Genomic DNA, 20,632 nt, shown 5'->3' with positions numbered 1-20,632 from the left:
CCGTCCCACTACCCTTGGGAGAATCTTACGCACGCGGTGACGACAATAACTTTTGAAACATTAACAAAAATAGTTCGCTCACAGTGTAGCTCATGGTTAGTGTATCATCTCTCGTTATAATGTGACATCCAAAGTAGTCACTGCAATATTAGGTGTACAACACCGAGCATAATGGGCGTCCCCACAGAAAATGGCGAATTCGGAGGCTCCCCCTCCACTCGTAGGTTTCCCCCACTTTCCGCATCCCCAAATTCCCACCATTCCGCGTGGGTTTCTCTTTTGGCGGGCTCCCACCCTACCCCTCTGGCGTTCCGGAGGAAACTGACGATATAGGAGAGATCGCATGTATACAGGCCTATGGCCCCCACCACTTGCGTATAAACGTTTACGCGGGATAATTTGAATGGATATTTATTGTATTACTTATATTACTTAATTCTGTATTAATCTTTATAATATTTAATAACAATTAAAAATTATATTATTTTATTTCTAAATCACTTCTAATATTCTAATGTTTGCTAATATCGCCATTTTCTCTAGAGAGGTCAACTTTGCTCAATGTTGTACAAATTAATTCGGTGTCATTAACATTACGCTTTCTGAATTATTATTGTAAATTTAAATTTTTTATTTTTCTGTATATTTTGCTAATTTGAAAGTGTCGTAAGAGAATAAGTTAAGATGACCTTTTAAAAATAATTTTTTCATTTGAGAGAAGGCATCGAATTAATTTGTACATCTGATAGAATTTTTGAAATAGAATTTATGATTTAATGGGTAACAGAATTTTGTCTTGTTTGATGACACTTTTATAATGTGTAATGTACGATTTATGAATTAACAATGATTAATAATATAAATTGCTTTTGTTATACGAATTTTTCGCACGTAGAAATTGCATTTATAGAGAACGTTTCAGTAATTCTGTCGCAAAATTCTTATATGAAATCTTTTATACGAAGAAGAGATGGAATTTTGTGCTCTACAGAATATAAATAAAAGTATAATTTAAAAACCTCGAATAATGTTATTATTAAATCTCAATTCTAATATTCAGTTCGTATCTTCCTACATGTTATTTTTTTATTTAAATATCTACTTTATTTTAAGAACAATTTGTATCTCTTAAAATTTCTGGGCGTAAATGGGTCTGAAATAAAATTCAAATTAAACCATGTTTAAGAGGATTACAAAAAATAAAATTATTTATAAAATTTTTCTTGATTTCCCAATTTTACTATAATTTTTTATATATGAAATATTCTATATAAATAATTATCTACATTAATTAAAACATGGAAAAAATATTTCTTTATTTACAATTTAAAATAAGCCTCAAAATTACATTATTAAGAGCAAAATCAGATTCCCCTCGTAATATAAAAGATTCATGCAGTGAAGATTTTGTTAAAAAGAATTAATGAAACATCTCGTATATTCAACAACAGGTTCGAGCTTTCGTAACAATTAAAATATTTTAATTTGTGTTGCCAGTGATATAACCGTGTTCATAAATCTTAATAACGTCATTGCTCTAAACGCGTGAAAGAATATCGTTTCTCTCGTTAACCAGAATAGAAGTCGACATCATTTCGATACGTAATATGTACATAGAATAACTAGAAAAGGCTTTCATTGTGTATCGAGTAAATATGTGTGTAAATATCGGGGGCCTCAATAATGGTGGTTATAATGCGTCTAAATTAAAGAATACCTTCTTTAACAAAGGGATCCTTTTAAAAATTATATTTCATCGTGACTATATTATCTACTGTATTTAATGTTATTAATACATTGAAAAATAACGATAGTAGTTTGCCCCAGAATAAAAATTAAAACACTATAAAATAAAACAAGACGGTTAACACGTTCGTTGTCGGCGTGTGATGACGACGGATGTCGAACACTGTCGAATGCTGCCGAACACTGTCGAGCACTGCCGAACACTGCCGATTGACTCCGATAGGAGCCGCCGACAGCGAACGTGTTAAAACAGTAGTATATAAAATTATAAAAGAGGTCATAATAGCGACCAAAAATAAAAAAAGAAAATATAGGAAGCTACAGACATGATTACCATGCAAACACCGTGATAAAATATATAAATATGTACATTTAATTAAGAATCTTCGAACAGCTCGAAGAATGAATAAAAATGACTCGTCATCGAGACACCAATACTGACGCCGCTTATATACAATTTACGAATAGCATATACACATCTCTGTACTTCAAAACTGTTACAAAATATCTGGATATATCTATAAACGTCGCTTTAACAATATATTAATAATCTTTAATATCCTCGTTCGTTTCTGTATTATATTGCAATTATCAGCGTTGCTGACTCCGCTTGGTCCAGCTGGTAATCAGGGTTAAGAAAACAACGCTTAACGTTATCAAAATAATTCTGGGATGAAATATTTATCAGTATCTTGTGATTTCGAGTACTACGACGTAATTGAACGATTCTTCGTTTGGTCGGTCGTTAACGTGGTCTGTCGTTCGACAAATGATCATGTCGTATTTTTATATATCCAGGATCGGATTAAGGTTTCTTGGGCCCGGGGCTATCAAACTTTCGAGGGCCCTCCTTTGTTGATAAATTTGGTTCAAAAATTAAAATTTATTTTAAATAAAATTAAGTAACATTTAATTGTAAAGAAAAACAGCAGCGCAATAAAAAAAACATTGCATTCAATATTTTTTAACAAATTAAATGAATCATGACGAAGCCCTTGTGAAGTGGAACCCGGAGCTATAGCCCCGCCCCCCCAACAACCCTTAGATTTCCCGTTAATCCGGCACTGTACATTTAACATATACGACGACGAGAGAAAGTTGCTGTTTTTCACTCACAGTCTTTATACACGAATAGGTGTCAAAACATTAATGTCTTGTTCTCATCGTTCTACTTCGCACACTTCATTGTAAATAGTTCGATCGTTACTCACTCAAACCATTGATGATGTGGTTGCACAAAAATGAACGAAACGTGCATACAGTTCTTCGAATGAAATTAAAAAACGAAAATGTACCTTCGTGTATTTCATTATCTTTTTATAATCAACAAAAACAATAAACCTTTTAATCAAATCAATTATCTTATAAAGCTAGTTAACGTCGAAATAAAAAAAAAAAAAAAAAAGAAAAACAGATTCTATGTACACGAGTGTAAAATCATTTAAATCTAAAGGACTATTATTACATTACTCTTGCAGGAAAATTTCGTCGCATTTTTGGTGCCCCAACGTTTTGTACATCGAGTATATATGTAGTTTCATACGCGAATAAAATTGCTGAATCTCTGATAAAGAATTAGAATTTTTGAAATAATATAATAAAAGCATAAAACACACCGAAGGGCAGTACGATATCTCATGATTATAAATTATCACATTTAAAACTCTGTATATGATATAGTATGTGTTTCGAAGTGATTCAGAAGCAATGACGTAAATTGGACCTTCTTCTAGGCTGGGCCTGGTTCCTTAAGATTTTTGAAATTTTGCAACTCTGGAATTCTGAAAATCTAAAATTTTTTAATTTTGGGAATTGAAACTCTGAAATTCGGGTATTCATATATCGTGAAATTTTAGAATTCTGGAATTTTAGTATCTTACAATTTTTTGGGAAGGAACAATCCACATTTCTATGGGGCCCAGGTCCATCTTGACCCCTGCCTAATTACACCACTGTTCATAAGAATATTTTTCTCGATGAATTCGTATAATGGCACTGAATCAAATTGGCACAAATTGAACGTTTTGATTGATGAAGAAGAAACTTCGAAACTAAATGTCTATAAATAAAAGTAGATTCTAAAAAAATATGGCTTTTGTAAAGAAGATCAAATTGGTCGTGGTTACGCTTGCTAAAAAGATATGTTTTCAACCTTATCGAGTTATTTCAGGAGTATTTGTACAAGATATCGTTAAAATTAAAAATAAAATATCGTTAAAATTAAGAAGAAAGATAAAATAAAGTGAGCCTTCAATTTTGCCTCCTCGAAAAGCAGTACCATCCTAAAAGCGTCTTAACAAACATTTCAATCCATAAAATAGAAATTTTTCATAATTACAACCCTGTCGAAACGACAGAGTTCCTCGACTTCCGTCTCAAGACCTTGTACCATCATTGGTAAGTCTTACAAACGTATTAGGCTCAGGTGCGTCGCGAAGTCTGTACAATTAGCTACTTTCTAGGAACGTGAAAATAATCTCCATGCTCTTCTTAGGACGATTCCTGTTCAATCTTTCTTCGGTTCTTCAAAGACACTTCAAATACCAGACTTCATTTTCATCTCGAAGAACAAGCATATCAGAAGCGTCTTACTCCTCAGCCAGCTGTCTGCCGCTCATGCATCGAGGCGTTTATTAATAACCCACAGAATGTCCCAAAAACAACCTCAGTCGAGAAAAGCAAATTAAAAAATACCCTTTATCATTTTACAGTCTGTGGCTTCGTTTATACGCACATAGAATAACAGGCACTATTGAACAATAAAAATTTGTTGTGCTTTGAGAATTGATTTCTTCCTATCTGGCAGTACTCTGTGTTCTGGAGCAGCAAATTTTCTATTATTTTTACCTTGAAAATACAGACTGCAAATTGTTAAAGGATATTTCGATTCGCTTTACCACGAAGGACTCATGAATTCTAGGATCTTTTTAGGACATCCTGTATATTTGAGCGCAAACAAGGAACAACAAACGTGTAAAAAAAATGTCAGTCTAACAGGTGCGTCAAGTTCTTCCAGTCCACTTAAAGGCTGGTCGGGAAATGGCAGGAAAGAATAATTGACGCCAGTGCTATCCCTGCTTTCCGATTCCACCTCCCGTTCCTCCATCGGCTCCTTCAGAACAGTTATGTACAACAGTAGGGTACACTTTAGGAACGTTTATTCATCCGTAGGCTCTCTCTCTCTCTCTCTGTCGCTTGTTAGCCATATTCGGCTTCACTTTAGACCGCTTCGCCTCCGCGAAACATAGCAGCCCGCGCAAACATCAACGACCTGCACGTCCATCAGTAGAACATCGGTGACCATTCGTGGTGTTGATTCTCTTGCGCGGTGATCGGTATGTAATCGATAGCAGAGGAGGTTGGCAAACATTGGAAGCAGTAATTGGCCCCGGCATTGTTATCCCAGTACTGTTCACCTTTACATTGGAACCGTACCGCAAACTCCAGTCTCTGACCGACCGGCAGCGTGTGACAATACAGGACGAACGAGAATTTGTCGCTGAAACCGTCGCACGAGTTCGGCACGTATATCGCTTGTAGATCGCTGAAATTCCTCCAAGAGTTCAACGTGTATCTGATGTGCACCGATTTGTGAAAGTCCAAATTGATCACGCGCACTGTGCCCTGGATGCACATGGAGATAGGATCTTGGACGAGCACGTTCTCCAGGCATACCCGACGTTCCCGGACTGTCTCCAGAAAGTTAGGCAAACCGCCAGGTTGTTGGAACAAAGGCATCAGAGTTCTGTCCAGTTTGCGAGGCGGCAGCGAGTAGCTGGAATCTCGTCTGCTCTCGGTGTACCTGTCTCCCCAAATGTTTGGTATGCTAGTCACTGGACTGCTGTCCTTCTGGAAGATGTCGTCGTAGATCAGGTCACTGTAGGCTGAGTTGGGAATCTTCGGGATCTCGTCGAGGAAGGTTCGCACGTCAGCCAGATCCAGACCAAGGACATCCGCGAATCTGACGATCTTCTTCCTTCCAGGTGTTCCAGGCGGTGTCTTTCCTGTTTTTAGGGACGAAGACCGTCTGATCTTCTGCGGTCTCACCTCTTCCTCTTCCTCCCCTTCCTCCTCTTCCTCGATGTTTCCTTGAGGTTCTTGAGTAGCTTCCTGGACGTCATCCTTTGCCGTTGAGTCGGTCGTCAGCTTCTTCAACAGCAGACACATTTTGTCCTCGTCGCTGCTGTTCGCCACAGAACCGTTCTCGATTTGTAACTGTACCTCGTTCTTCACCGTTGCCTCTATCACTCTTTCTCCCGTGGGATACTCCAGAGTTAGAGCACCAGGAATATTGATCATACTGCTATACGTCGAACCAATCCCCGTCTCGACAGCGTTTTCTTCCACTTTCAAACTAAGGTTGTTCTGCTGCACCACCGAGACGCTGGGTTTCTCCTCGTCATAAGGAAGTTCTTCTTCGGTGGTGTTCTCCGAGGAATCCGTGGATTCTTCTTTCATTTCCAGGTTCCTTACGTTCTTCATATCCTCCAACTTGCCATTTTCTGACAGCCCGTTCACGAAATCAACCTCGTCGACACCTTGATCGACCTTGTCCCATTCGCAAGAAATCACTAGCCTAGGTCCGTGGGTAGGAATCTCAGAATCGGAATGTGACTTGGGAAGCCGATTCGGAAAGGCGGTTAGCCCGGAACTGATTCTGGAGGGACTTTCGTCCTGAAGAGACATTGTGCTTTCGTCGAAGGTACTCCAAAGAGATTCGTGACTGAGCGAGGTGGTCTCCAAAGAGCTCCTCTCGTTCGAGTCCTTCGAATTACACATCAGTTCGTTGTTCTGCGATTCCTCGTTGCTGAAACTGTTCCTTGGCATCGAGGAAGTGGATTCCGACGTGTCCTCCGACTGTTCCATCTTCGTCTCTGGCCTCCAGCGATACGACACGTTCTTCATCTTCGTCGGCTCGCAGCCGTTGGAAAGATTCGAGGTAGTCATTTCGCTGTCGGACGTGGTTACAGGGTCAAAGTACACCTCGTTCTTCGCTTTCTCCACGTCCGATGACTCTGGATCGAAGTATATATCCGACGAGTCACTGTCCGGGGATCTTTCCATCAGAGGTGACGCGTACACGTAGCCAGACTCGGAATCCAAGCTGGAGTACATAGTTTTCGAGCCGTTTGGCGAACCGTGACGTAGATCGCGATGATTTTTCAATGCTTCGGGATTAACGACCAGGTCCGCCATCTCCGCTGCCGTCGCCTCTTCGGCGGGCGAACTGAGGCCATCTTCGAAATCCTGACACAGATCGGATAGATCGAAGTCGTAACACAGCTCTGTGTCAGGATTGTGACGCGGCTGGTGTTGTAGGACGTGATTGGTCGAAGCATTGTTCACCATCGACTTTGTTGTCGAGGAAGAGCGTAACCAGGAGGTCTCCTTTGGATTGGTGGGATCTTTGTTTCGCTGGGAAGCATCCTCACTGCCGAGAGACGTCAATCGTCGATGAAGACGTCTGGCGAAGGCTTCCGCGCGTCCACGGCAACTGCTCGGGAAGAGGGAGCTGACCAGGCCACAGGAAGGGCCGCCGCTGTGGGCGCTGCCCGCCGAGTCCGTGCTGCCCATCACGAGGACGGACGAGCCGGATGTCCCGTCGGCGTGCCTGCCCTCCGAGGGCGAGGTCGTGCTGCTACCCTGTTCTTCCGACTCCCGACTCTCGGTGTTTGCCTGCAAATTCCAAAAATAGTCTTTTATTTCTATTGACAGAATGGATGGTTCTGTTTTATGCAAAAGAGAATGCACTTCACCCCCAGACGATCTCTTAAACGATTTTATTTTCATCCTGACCTAACATCATTTAGCCTTTTCTCTTTAATAAAATTTCAGATTTGAGACTTTGTTAAATCTTAATAAACCTTTAATTTCTTCAAGAAATGAAATATCTTTCAATTATGAAATTATAATTACAATAAATTTGTAATGGCGGTGATTAATGTGTCCCGCGGCATTCAAGTGTTAAATGGCTTCCATGAAGCCGAGAAGACAAAGAAAGAAATCGATTGAACTTAATTCAATCCCGGCGAAAAAAATAACCGCGAAGAAACAGCTGCAAGATGCAACGACTCGCATAAATCTAAACGAACGTCTGTCCTGTTTACCGGTGATGTCGACGTCGACCGCCACGCGTGTGCAGAAAAAAAAATCATCCGGTGACTTCATTTATCATCGGATCAGCCGCGCGAACGTGCGAGGAAAAGCGGCCGTAATTCTATCGAACATCGCCTTCTTCTTCGTTGCCCTTACACTTTGCAAGGCACGGAGTTACTCGCGCCATGTATTAGGCGCACAATCATATTATTATCCCCTACGGTTAAACTTCCAACTACCATTACAATATTGTTGTTGTAATAGCTTCAAATTACGTGGATCGACGGTCACACACCGTGACGTGTAATCCTACGTCGCAGCATCCTTGAATGAAAATAACGCTCGACCGTTCTATTTATATGCTTTTAAATTCCATAAGCCAGATTTATAGATCCTCCTTCGCCATTCAGAAACACCGGTAAATCGCTTGATCAGAGGGGATCGATCGAAAAATTCTCGGAACTTATCGTCACGATCTTTAAATCGTGATTATCACGTGCCATTGAAACCGTAAGTTTTATACCTATATTTTTTTTTATGATTTAAGGCTCATAAGGCTATATTATAGGGACTATATAATGTTCGAAGATCTTCCTTTGTTTTTTATTTATTACTACCTGATGTATAGATGCTTAATCACAGGTAGGTATTAATTGCTCGTTGTTACTAATTATAACTTGTTCGTAAACAAGGTGATAAAAATGAACTTGCGTTAATGACATGGAGGGAAATTTGAGCATGGATCACAAGGTTGGCTCAAAGCCACAATTCTAATAGAAAGAGGGAGTACAGGAAAACGGATGGTCATCTCGATCTACGCAATGATATTTAAATACGTAAAATGTTTCATGAAATGTTTCAAACATATTAATTAAGAAAAATAAATATATAATTAAGAAAAGTGAATTTTTAAGAAATATTGTACCATAATGTGGATTATAAAATTAGAATTTAATAACGAATCGCTGAAGTGAATCAAATAAATAAGCACGTTCTTTTAAAAATCTTTTTGCCCACGTCATAATCTGTTGATCGTTCTTACCTTTCCCTGAGGCCCATTGTTGCACCGATCCATGTGCACTCGAACGTGAAGCAACGAAAGAATGAAAAATAAAAAGAGCCTCAGCAGGAAAGCAACGCAGAAACGTACACACGAAGACGAAGAGGAAGAAACGCCCTCGTTTCGCCTTCTGCCTTGCAATCGCAGAGCTCTGGCAATTATTTTTGGCGCCGAGCTGGCCATAGCCGATCATCGAAAGCAATTGGTCAAGAAATGGAGCGTGATAGATGACCACCATGACTCGCTTGCCCAAACCGATCATGCACTGATACATCGAATTCATCGATTTTTCAATTAAGATTCAAAATTAAAAGAAAGAAAAAAAAAAAATGAAATATAAATGTGTGAAAAAATATAATAAATAATACATTATATTGTGTATTGTATTATAATATATCATATTATATTATATTTGAATATAAATAATTTATTTTATAAAAAACCCCGCATCGATCTTATGGAAATTGGCTCTCGACGGATTTGGATGAAATTTTGGGAAAAGGTCAAATTCAAGCTCCTGATCAAAAGTTCTCACGGGCCCAATTCCATTTAAAGCAGAATTTAGACTCTGGAAAGCCTCAAAGGGGAAATAAGCGGATTCATGGTAATGAAGATTATCATGAATTATGATTTAGGATATTGCTGAGTAGCATTGATAGGAGTGCTCAACAAAATCTTTTTTCCAAAATCTGGAGAAAACAGTTTTGAGATTTCAATCTAATCGCAAGGAGCTGCGTGAAAATTAGAACAATATAAATACCATTGGCAGAGAACCAGATCTGCTTACCTGGTGGTCGGTGATCCGACATTTTGCAGCGTAAAATTCGTAAATACAAAGCATCATTGCGTGAAAGTTAAAAGCTTTTACGAAACGTAAATTAAATTTATAAAATGACGAGATATTTTGAAATACCTCAGTCAATAATATTGAACTAAAATAGTAATTTTCAGTACATTTAGCCAATTGTCACAAAATTCTATGCAATACTTCTTTTTATTTGTATATTAAAAATTTGATAGCAGAAAGCAATAATTTTTAAAGGAACAGTATAAAATTTAGGAAATGAAGATAACATGAAACGAGAAATTAAATTAAAATTAGGGCTCTCTCCATGGTCCGTCGTCCATGGATTAAGAAGTTAAAATTAATGAGGTAAGTCGGTGCTATTTCCGACAACGGGATAAGCACCATGAGCGAATTAATTGACTCAATTAGGACGCTAAATTCCATGATCGATCTCGAGGAGACGCTTCAGATCACTAATACTCTTATCGATAGACTTAGAAACTGTCGCACTAAGGCTGCAAAATTCCAAACCTTCTGGTCTGTCGTCAATTCCCTCGACTAAGTCGCCTTCCCGCGAATACTTTTATGGAATATTCGTTCCATTCAATTGCGTCGCAATGAATTGATCCTGCTTGTCTCCGAGCAACAAGCTCAAATAATCATGATTACTGAAACCTGGCTCACGCCTACCTCTACATTCACAATTCCTGGCTTCACTGTCCTGCGCCAAGACAGCTGCACTCCTACCCCTTCTGGGGGTACCGTCCTCCTTATACATAATTCTCTTAATTTCATTGCCATTGATAATCCTTTAGCGCACAAATATCAGGCTTGCTTTGCCAAAATCCTTCACCCCAAAATCCTTGTTGGAGTTGTTTATATTCGCAACACTAACTTACTCAATAACTCCGATCTTGACACTCTCGAACATATCGGATCCACCTTCATTATTGGAGGTGACTGGAACGCTAGACATCCCTCCTGGAACAATTACACTACTAACCACGCTGAAAAAGTCATTTATGGGCACATGTCACGTTCCTCTTATCGAGTAATTCATCCTAACTCTTTCACCTGTCATACCCCCAACCGTCGATCATCCACCCTCGATTTCTTTATCTCTAATTACCATCGTAATTTCGAATGTATTACCACTGATCGTTTTGCTTCTGACCATTTGGCACCGGTAATCCTTTCATTGCTTGATTCCGCTCGTCCTCCTGGGCTTGAGGCCGTTGTCGACTGGGATCGTTATTTCGCAGAGACCAACGGACTCAAACTCAAGTCCAAATTCAACTCCATCTCCGAAATTGATACCGCTGTGGACGATCTCTCCGATTTTCTTCACGACTACCGTTATCGCGCCACTAATCATAACGACACAACTACTGGACGACATGCCTTCTTACATACTGATGCCACCTTAAAAACTCTTATTAATGCGCGTCGCCGTTTCCGTAAGCTTAACCAGCGCTTTCCTCTTGACCACATTAAGGAATACATTCGCGATCTTTCGTCAGTAAAAAATGCATTTCTGCCCTCCGAAGTATCGAATGGGAAAATACACTGAAGTCCTTCAAACGACCTGATCCTACATTCTGGACCACCTTCCGAGCCTAAAATTCTCGCAAATCTTCCAGGACGGTTCCATCGCGTTCTCCGATAAAGACAAGGCTGAGGTCTTCGCCGAACATTTCAGCAGGGGAACATTTCGCCTACCACAGTGCAAGCGCCCTTGTGCTTTTGGTTATATGATTCTAACGTCACATTCTGATTCCAGATTACTAGCAGCGGTTGTTTTGAAAATTTTTCCGCTCTATCTTATTTTTTCAAATCCCCTTCACATGACCTACTCAGCCGGTAAGCTGGCTCTCGCTTGCAGGGACGGCGACGGAGACGAGAACACGGCGGAGGGCGCTCTCCGTTCAAATTGTCTAACCTCAAGTTAAAAAAAAAAAGGTAAATCGGTGATAAAGAAACTAACAGAAAATATTCCACAGCATCGCGTGTCGCTGGAGAATAATTATGCAGCTAGACCGTCGGGACGCACCTAGAAAGAAGGACCTTGCCGTATTATTACGCGCGGAGAACGCAACAAGAAACCATCGTGCCTACGGCATGCAAAAGCTTCTCTCTCGCGAACTTCTCTCCTGGCTCGGGTTACACCTCGCCCCACCGACACTCTCGATCCCTATCGGTATCGTAAACTTTCTTTATCTAGACCATAAATACAGAAAGAAGTTCGTGGATGTCCGAAACAGCCCACGGCATCTCGTCAAAGCCAGGGCGTTCCCGTTGCCGCAGTAATATCGCTGTACGAGTACGCGGACCAACAGCCTCGAAGCGACTTCTTGCATAACCATTATCTATCACGCACGCCTAGACTTCCGATAGACGAGAATCGGTGTATGCGGATCGTGTATAAACACCGATTCCATATGAAGAAACAGATGTTCTCGATACGATCATCAGAAGTTCCGTATCACGGTTCCTTATCTATGCCGACCTACAACTGAAACTACGTTTGAATAGTAACCTTGAGGACGTACTGTGAAGAATCGAGTGTGTTTCTCATTGGAGACACGATGAATCGATCGTACGTGGTTGTTTCAATGATAAATGATGATTAGGTTTGAACAGTAGAAAATTTAAATTTGAGCAATTTAAATGAAATACAATTCATTCAAGGATTGAACTATTCTTTGGAGCACACAAGATTAGTGACTTTATATATATATATATATTCTAATAGTATTCATAAAAAAATTAAAAAAATAAAATATGCAACAAAATACGCCTCTTTGTGCCCGAAAAGTAAAATGAAATTGAGAAAATACAAATGTATGAATACGTGAGTTCAAAGTATGATTACGTGGTTTATAAAGGATTAACATTGATACCAAACTACCGTGATGTCTTCTAAACGAACAAAGAGCAGAGTACGCAATAAAATCATTATACCGAAACAAACGACCAACTTCAATTGACCCCATTTCACCAAGTGGCACAAGGACCCTGACTGCTTCTCGGGATATTTACTCCCCATGAGTGGTCCAGCATCATAAATGTGAATTTCAAGGTTAGGTGGATTTGGTGATCTTCAATTCCATTTGGCATAAATTAAAAAATCTAACTGTATGAATGAATAGTTATTGGAAATGATGATCTACCCATAGGAGCTGAGTATTACAAAATGAGGATTTGAGTAGGACTTATTTTCGTAGAAAAACGCTTTCGTACACTTACTTATTTAATTAAGTAATTCAGTATGTAAATGTAAATAAAATAATTTTGTAACTGAATAGTCTTCTGGGTGCTTCTTATTTTTGTGCCCGTCACTTCCACTGCATCCATGCAACACCGCCATTTCTACTTTCACTTAGATTCTATAATTTTATAAAGTTTGGAGAAATCGAAATATTTTTAGCTACGCGATAAACTACTTCTTTTTAAAAATATGCAAATATTTTTTACCGCTCTGGTATACACAGTGGGCGTTCGAAAGGTATCTATTATTACAAACAATTTTGTTTACTTTGACAAAATAAAAAAATACATACTGGTGCTTTTAAAAATAAAAATAGAATGTTATTCAAACGTCTCGAGATCTTAACGTGCGATTTAGAATCAATTAACCAAGATCAGAAAATAAAGAACGTTATCGAATGAAAAAGTGGCTGTAATTATAGAGGTGAGTGAAGAAAACGGGATCCTGAATTCATGTTACGATACGGTGCAAATTACAGTCATGAAGAGGCAAATTTTCATGCTAATTTGAACATATGAATACTTATTTTATCATCATTTTTACTTACTCCATGGCCAGTAACTGTACAATCAATTACCGGCAATAACTTCTCGATACGTGGTATTAGGAATCCCGTTTTTTTTTAAATTAAATATTTCCTACCCTGTCTCACCAGGCATACCAAATAAGGCTAGCAATATCAGCAAATCGATACACCGTATTATAATGATTTTAATTTAATAGAAGAAGGTAATAACAGCATCAACATGACCCTACTTAACATTCAATGTTTATTCTAATTAAAAACAAAAAAAAAAGCATCTTAATAATTTCTCTAGTTACTTTAACGAGTTTGCGTGCCTGTTGTTAAATATGCGTAGGACTTGACGAATGTACACGTGCACGTGCCCACGCGAGCAGAAAGAGTTGCACCTGGGAAGAACGGGACGAGGCATAAAAACAGCTTACAGCCGAGACTGGACAATGTCCAGAGCAGAATTTATCGATAGCTTCAAGTGATTAGCAAATAATTAAGCCGAGAGCGGGAAGATGATAAACGGCCAAGGAATACGATATCCTTATGCATTCTCTATTTTCAGACCGACCTCAAAGAGCAGCCTAACGAACTGATATACAATTTCGTCGATTATCCGAACGGTACAAGATATGCATACGTGTTTCTGTATGCAAAATGATTAAACAGAAACTATCATTTTTTTTTTTTGTTAGGTACTAAACATTGATATGTTATCATATGAAACTTATTACTATCTTAGTTCAAACTACTTAAGAGTGAATTAGTTTTTTATTGAAAAATAGTACAAATTTCCTTAGTACTTTGCTGCTCTAATGAAACCCGGAATAAAAAATTGCTAACTCCATTTAAAAAAATAAAATTTACCTCTAATTCTTTTCTACGCCTCCATCTTTAAATAAAAAATATATTCCTATTTTTATTTATTATTCCAACCCAGGGTGATATATCAGCTGGATAAATGAAACACCCTATATGTTTTTAAATAATAAGTTATAAAAATATGCGTTGGTGTGAAATTGCACGGTTCAATGGGACAAATACATTGATAAATTTATTTTTTCCATGTCATTTTTTCAGATACGAAGGTCATCACTGTTTTCTTAAATGGGCTAAAATATCTGTTGCCATAGTGGTGTAGCGAGAAAAGTCAGAATTGCATGTTACCAGATACAACAAATTATAAAAACAAAAGGTCTTTATAAATGAAATAAAACTAAAATGTTCTTTAATCGAAGAAAATTGTTTTCGTTAATTATTATAAATTACCTGTTTCTAACAATAATTGTTAACGGACAGTGGCAATCTTCGGTAAATACGCATCTAAATGCATATCATGATTCTTAAAACAACATGCTTATTAAAGTGCTTCTTAAGATCCAGATGGCAAAAACGGAGTGCAGCACTCATTAACACAGCAATGGCGCTGATCCGGATTTATCGACTGACACAGCGATACACTATTAGTCAGTTTTCCTCCATTAGAAACAAATAAAGTATGTGCTGATAGAAACTCGCAATCGTCTTACTAATTAATAGTCCCGGTTTATGTTAGGAGCGTAGCGCAAGGTCGTAATGAATTATTATCGTATAACTAACAAGAGTGACACGGTCAAATGTTGCTTCGACACTTCTTGTAATCTATACTATCGTATTACTGAAATCCTCCTTTTTAAATGTGCTTCTGATTTACTATTCATTAAAATTAATTTATTCATTCAAATTAGAAATAAAGATTTGTGTTTTAATGAAGTCACTGCAATGCCGCATAGAAATTTTATAAATCCTCTGTTAATGATTCTGAATGGAATTATACGAGTCCAATACATAAGCTTTTCTACTTAAAAAAGTATTTAAAAAATGGCAGTATATGAGAAGCAGAAATTCTCAAAATCTTAACTTTAATGATATTAATATTAAAAGCGATTCAGAAAATGAAATAATATAATTTTTAATTATTAAAAATATTTTACTGTTCAAGCTAAAAAGGGTCAAAATGGCCCTTATCTCGTCAATATTTTAAATAATGACAATACGTTAATTTATTTCCTTTTACATTTAATAATATTGCCAATACTAAAATAAAAATCGATATTATAGGTATAGGTATTGATTGTCTGAGAGCCCCTTTACACGATTGAAGATTAGGTGGCCGACTTCCTGGGCGTGATCAGAGACTCACACTCATGCATCGGATCCCGTGTAAGTACGTTCGCGCACCCAGAAAGCACTACCAAACAATAAGAGGTCATTCACTCTTGGCCCTTCTCGGAGCGTAACAAACGCTCTTAGTACAGTAGGCTCTCGTTATATTGCCATGAACGAGAGTGTAAGAGTGGCAAATTTTTTATACTTTCAAACTTTCATTTGGAGAGTGAAGGGAAATGGAAGAGTATCATTTCCATAGAATACGATGAAATGTTACGATAAAATGTTTGAAAATTCCTGTGAAGATTGAATCTCTCATATGGCAATATAACAAGAGTCAATTGTACAAATGATCTTTTATTATTCGATATTTACTATCTGTGTATTTATATATCTCAATATGTAGTCATTTGTGTCTGTTTTCATCATCGAATTAATTTTTTTTTTAAGAACTTGTATTTGATATACTGATTATAACCTTCTCAATGCATACAAAAATTAGCTTTCGAATCATAAAACGTTTCCAATTATGAGCCTATAACTGTTACATTATGACTTTTTTGTTTATTTTGACGATTATTGCATGCTGCTTAAATTTGGCCTGAACTTTCAACAACTCTGTATATAAGGCCTTCCCCACGCGTTTGGCTTCATAGAAATGTTAAATAAGCAAGCTCTTCAGAAATAGCGTTTCCAATGACTGTCTCATAAATTTAGCACAAATTCCAACTACAAACATTACTCGAAGTGCTGTCTAGTAGTAGAAATGAACAAATATGTACCGAATCAATATTCAAGTATTATTAGTATTTCATGTTAAAGAAAATTAAGTAGGGAAAATACAAAAATGTGGAATAACTACACGTAACACTTGATTATTCTACCATAGTATGTAGCGCAACCATACTTGACTCTGATAGGGGGTCAGAAAAATTTTTCTTTATAGCTTATTAGCATCATGATAATATTATCTGAAATTTTTGAAAATATTCCAATATTTATTGAAAAAGAAATTTTTTATGATTGTGCCTCTGTTCTATCAAATACAGTAGGTATTCTTCGGTTAATTGTCGATGGCTTGTGTTTAAGTCTCAATTATTCGTGAAGGTAGGCGTTATAAGAATTACGGGTTATTTCGTTTCCGGAGTGTATCGGAGACGAGAGGGAGAAATATTGAATGTGAATGAAGTAAAGTTTACAGAGAGAAAGGTTCGCCGACTGTTTCACAAGTCGTCCCACAAGCCTACACAGTTATAGTACGGAGCGTATATCGTGGGCTGTAAAATGTTCATTCAGATATAGTCGTGTTTGGTATCATTTTCATTAAAATGATCTCAGACTGGGAGTTGAAATTTTAACCAAGAGATTAGTGACAGGATGGAGTCTAATTTTAATTAATTAATTGCCCAGCAGGAATTTACCCAGACTCCCTATAGCTAGCCGCCCCTGACTAAAGATTAACCCCCTGTTTCCCTTTGGGTTTATATGATTCACAATAAAAATTATATTTTTATAAATTTCCTTCTAATTTTGCACTGAATTTAAATTTTATATTTACTTCCCTAATATCTTACATTTTTTCAGAATAAACTCTTTTAGGAGCCCTCAAATATTTGATAGCCCCGTGCTCCTGAAATCTTAATCCGGTCCTGCCTCCTGAGTGTAGACATACTTTGTCAATTATCATATCACATTTATGAATTACCTTGTGTAATTTATAAAACGGCAACAGTTCTAAATGAATTATTCAAAGTATATAAATCAATAATGAAAAGAGACACGTGGCAAGGCAGGGAGAGTTGTTTTCAGAGGATCTATTCTGGCTCTATATATTGTAACAGCGTCGATTTATTCTCATCTGATTGTTCACCAACGCAACCCAAATCGTGACCACTTAACCCATGGTTAGAGCAGCGTCGCAATTTATCCTGACAGATTTATCGTCGTTACTCCTACCAGGAGACGTAGCCAATCAACACCAAGACTTTGCTTTAATTGATTAACAACAAATTACGTGGGGCGACCCTATACGTGGGATACGTTCAAGAAAATGTTTTCCTTTCACATTTTACACCTGTCTCCTGTTTTTATCGTCTTTACCGCAGTCAATCATTCCTCTTGAGACTTTACTTTTATATCAAGCAATCAAGTAATTGGAATTTCAAAAAGTTGTGAGACGACGTTAATATTTTTATTCAATCTCATTAAATAGGTTGTAATAAGAAGATGAATAAACTCTATCTTCGCAGTATACAGCCTATTCTTCTTTGTCACAAGCTATTTAAAAAACTCCAAGTAAAGGAAACCCCGAGGCTCCGCTAGACATGATTGATTTAGAAAATTGGATTTAAAAAACCTCAGGAAGTTGTTAACCCTACCGTAGATTAACACTACTATGGGTGATTATAGTCATTAGGTACAAGGCATGTGTGTTTCAACGTAATGAAGATGCAACAGAAATTAAATTAAATTTTATTGCAAACAAAATTTAATGAACATAATTTAATTTGAAAACTTTTGAAATAGAGTGCTTGATAAGTGCACAGGCAATTCTTTGAATAATTTTATTTTCCGAATTATGGAATGTAATAAAAATTCGTCAGAAGAACAAACTGTCGATTCATTGCTGATTATCTCGATTTATGACTCAATTACGTGGCAAAATTCTTAATAAGACAGTATAATACTTATCAACGATCTTATCAATGTTTGTATAATACTCGATACTTTTTCAGTTTAAGTGCTATCGAACGTACTAATCCTTCTGGATTAATTAATCGATAAAACTCTCTCAGAAATTGTAAAATAGTTTTGATAAAAATTTAATTGTTACTTAGAAAAGACAATTTCATCTGTGACTTGAATGATCAACATATAAAATAAATCATTTTATATTACTGTAATTGAAATAATTCAATTTTAATAATATTACAAAGTGTCCAAAAATTTTACTGCACCAACTATATTGCTTTCCTTATCTTATCGACAGCTGACCTTGAGACTAATAATAAAAAACAATGCATAATAAAAACCTTAAAACATAGTCAAATATTTACAAAAAATAAAGTAACAATCAGAAGATGAATGCTCTTTGACTGAGGCATAATATCAAGAATTTCATCATGCCAGAATTCCAAAATTCCAAATTAAAAAATTCTAAAATTACAGAATCCTAAAACTCTAATTTTCTAACATTCTCTGATAAAATGTTGCGAAATTCAAGATACTAAACTGTGGATACTGTTAACAAAGCTAAGGAACCCGGTCCACACCACAAAAAAAGTCCTAATTACGTCAATGGCGGATACGCAACTTTAGATATTAATGGGTTAAAGTGTCAACTTCCCCTTGCTCAAAAGTCACTGAAAAAATTTGCATTGTTTGGCAAATATGCGCCACGTAGTTACTTAATCGAGTGTCGATCGAAAACTAATTACACGGCACACCGATAAACTGCAACTTGGATTATCACACCAAGACCACGCCACTATTTTTTCACCTCGAGAAACATTCCATCGACGATGCGTCACCGATCGACCGAGTCAACAACCTTTCTTCTTTTATCTTCTTACGTTCCAATTGTTCGACACTCGTTGCAGCTTATTTGCCTAAATCGAGTACGACGAAAAATTGCATCGGTAATCATTTCTACTCTCTTAGTCTTCATCTATTCAGGAGAAAACCAAATTATCTCTTGGTACTAGTGGAATTTTGGTACTTATCGATAAATAAGAATAAACAACAAATGAAGTAACAAGAAACATGATTTCAAAAAGTCATTAAAATTGGGACTCTCTCCATGGTTCGTCATCCAAGGATTAATATGTATCTTCAATGCATATAATGAAGTCATGCATATTTTTTTAATTGATGGGATCATCCTGGATTAAACTAATAAGAAAAAGGTATTTATCTGACGTCATGCAGCGATGCAAAAGCGAATATCAATAATAAATAAGATTATATCGAAGCGTATTTATTGAGTCAATAGAACTATTCGAAGGAAGAGCAAAAGACTTTTAAGAATAATAAATTTAAACGCCGATGGTTGACCGTAAAAGCTGACATTTTGAGATTTTTTGTTTGCATGAAATTTATTGCTTATTTTATTAGCAAATAAATAGGGAGTTGGGGGAAGGGTAAAGGTCCCTTAGAAATTTGAAAAACTAGAATTTTTACATTTTTAGGATCTGGAATTTTGCAATTTTGGAATTATGAAACTGGAGTTTAGAAATTCTGAAATTAGAATTCTGACATTTTGAAATTTTAGAATTTTAGTATATTAAAATGATTGATTCTTTCCAAATACCCATGTTGCATTTTCATTTAATGGTGTCGAAGGACAATCGAAGAAAAACAACGACAATTAACCCATACACCTGAATATTTTATCGATACACCTTGCAAGTTTGAATTATAACGCGAGGCCTCGCAGCTGACGAGATTCTACACGTTGCCAAGAATAAATAAAGTTCTGGTTTATATTTAGCCAAGATGGAAATTGTGACACTGTCTGCATTTCAAAGATCGTTTTATATTCAGGAACCAGTGAAGATCGTAAAAATCAATTAAGACGCGTCAATGAAGATCTCATCCTCTGTTGAAAGCATCGAATTACGTTGAATCTTTTAAAGTACAACTACAAGTTTCCTTTAGCCCTAAGTAACTTAATATGATAAATACCTAACGTATTTTATCTTCCTTACTGTTTATGCCACAACGAAATTCGCAATTTAATTTTACTGCAATAATACAAATTTCACTTTTATTAAAAATAAATTCTATTTAAAAATTATTCAATTCTTTAAAGATTTTGTAAATATATTTTGTACAAATCACAGACACCTTAATCATACTTGGCACCACTGATCATCAATGACCTCTATACTATATAACTTGTTCTTCATTGTAAACAATTAGGAACTTTTTATATTGATCTCAAAATATATTTCATTTAACACATAGAAAATCAACTTCAATCAGAGTATATTTATTCACAGGATAAAAACAGGA

The 20,632-nt window shown here is 36.8% G+C and overlaps 1 protein-coding gene across 7 annotated transcripts in view; it reads right to left on the bottom strand.

Moving 5' to 3' along the window:
• Gbs-76A (Glycogen binding subunit 76A) overlaps positions 1 to 20,632 on the bottom strand; it is a 63,677-nt gene that overhangs the window by 6,297 nt on the left and 36,748 nt on the right. For 5 of the 7 annotated variants that reach the window (XM_034319923.2, XM_034319894.2, XM_034319914.2 and 2 more), the window contains one exon: positions 3,133 to 7,422. The exons of 1 other annotated variant lie outside the window; for it this stretch is intronic. In XM_034319923.2, coding sequence (XP_034175814.2) covers positions 5,029 to 7,320 — 2,292 coding nt within the window. In that variant the 5' untranslated portion in view covers positions 7,321 to 7,422 and the 3' untranslated portion in view covers positions 3,133 to 5,028. Of the gene's footprint in view, positions 1 to 3,132; positions 7,423 to 9,869; positions 10,671 to 20,632 lie in introns of those variants that run through there. One more of the 7 variants, XR_013062721.1, reaches the window with a different exon arrangement.

This window comes from Osmia lignaria, chromosome 9, assembly GCF_051020975.1.
Source record: "Osmia lignaria lignaria isolate PbOS001 chromosome 9, iyOsmLign1, whole genome shotgun sequence".
Lineage (NCBI taxonomy): Eukaryota > Metazoa > Arthropoda > Insecta > Hymenoptera > Megachilidae > Osmia > Osmia lignaria.
This window is presented reverse-complemented; position numbering and strand designations above follow the sequence as displayed.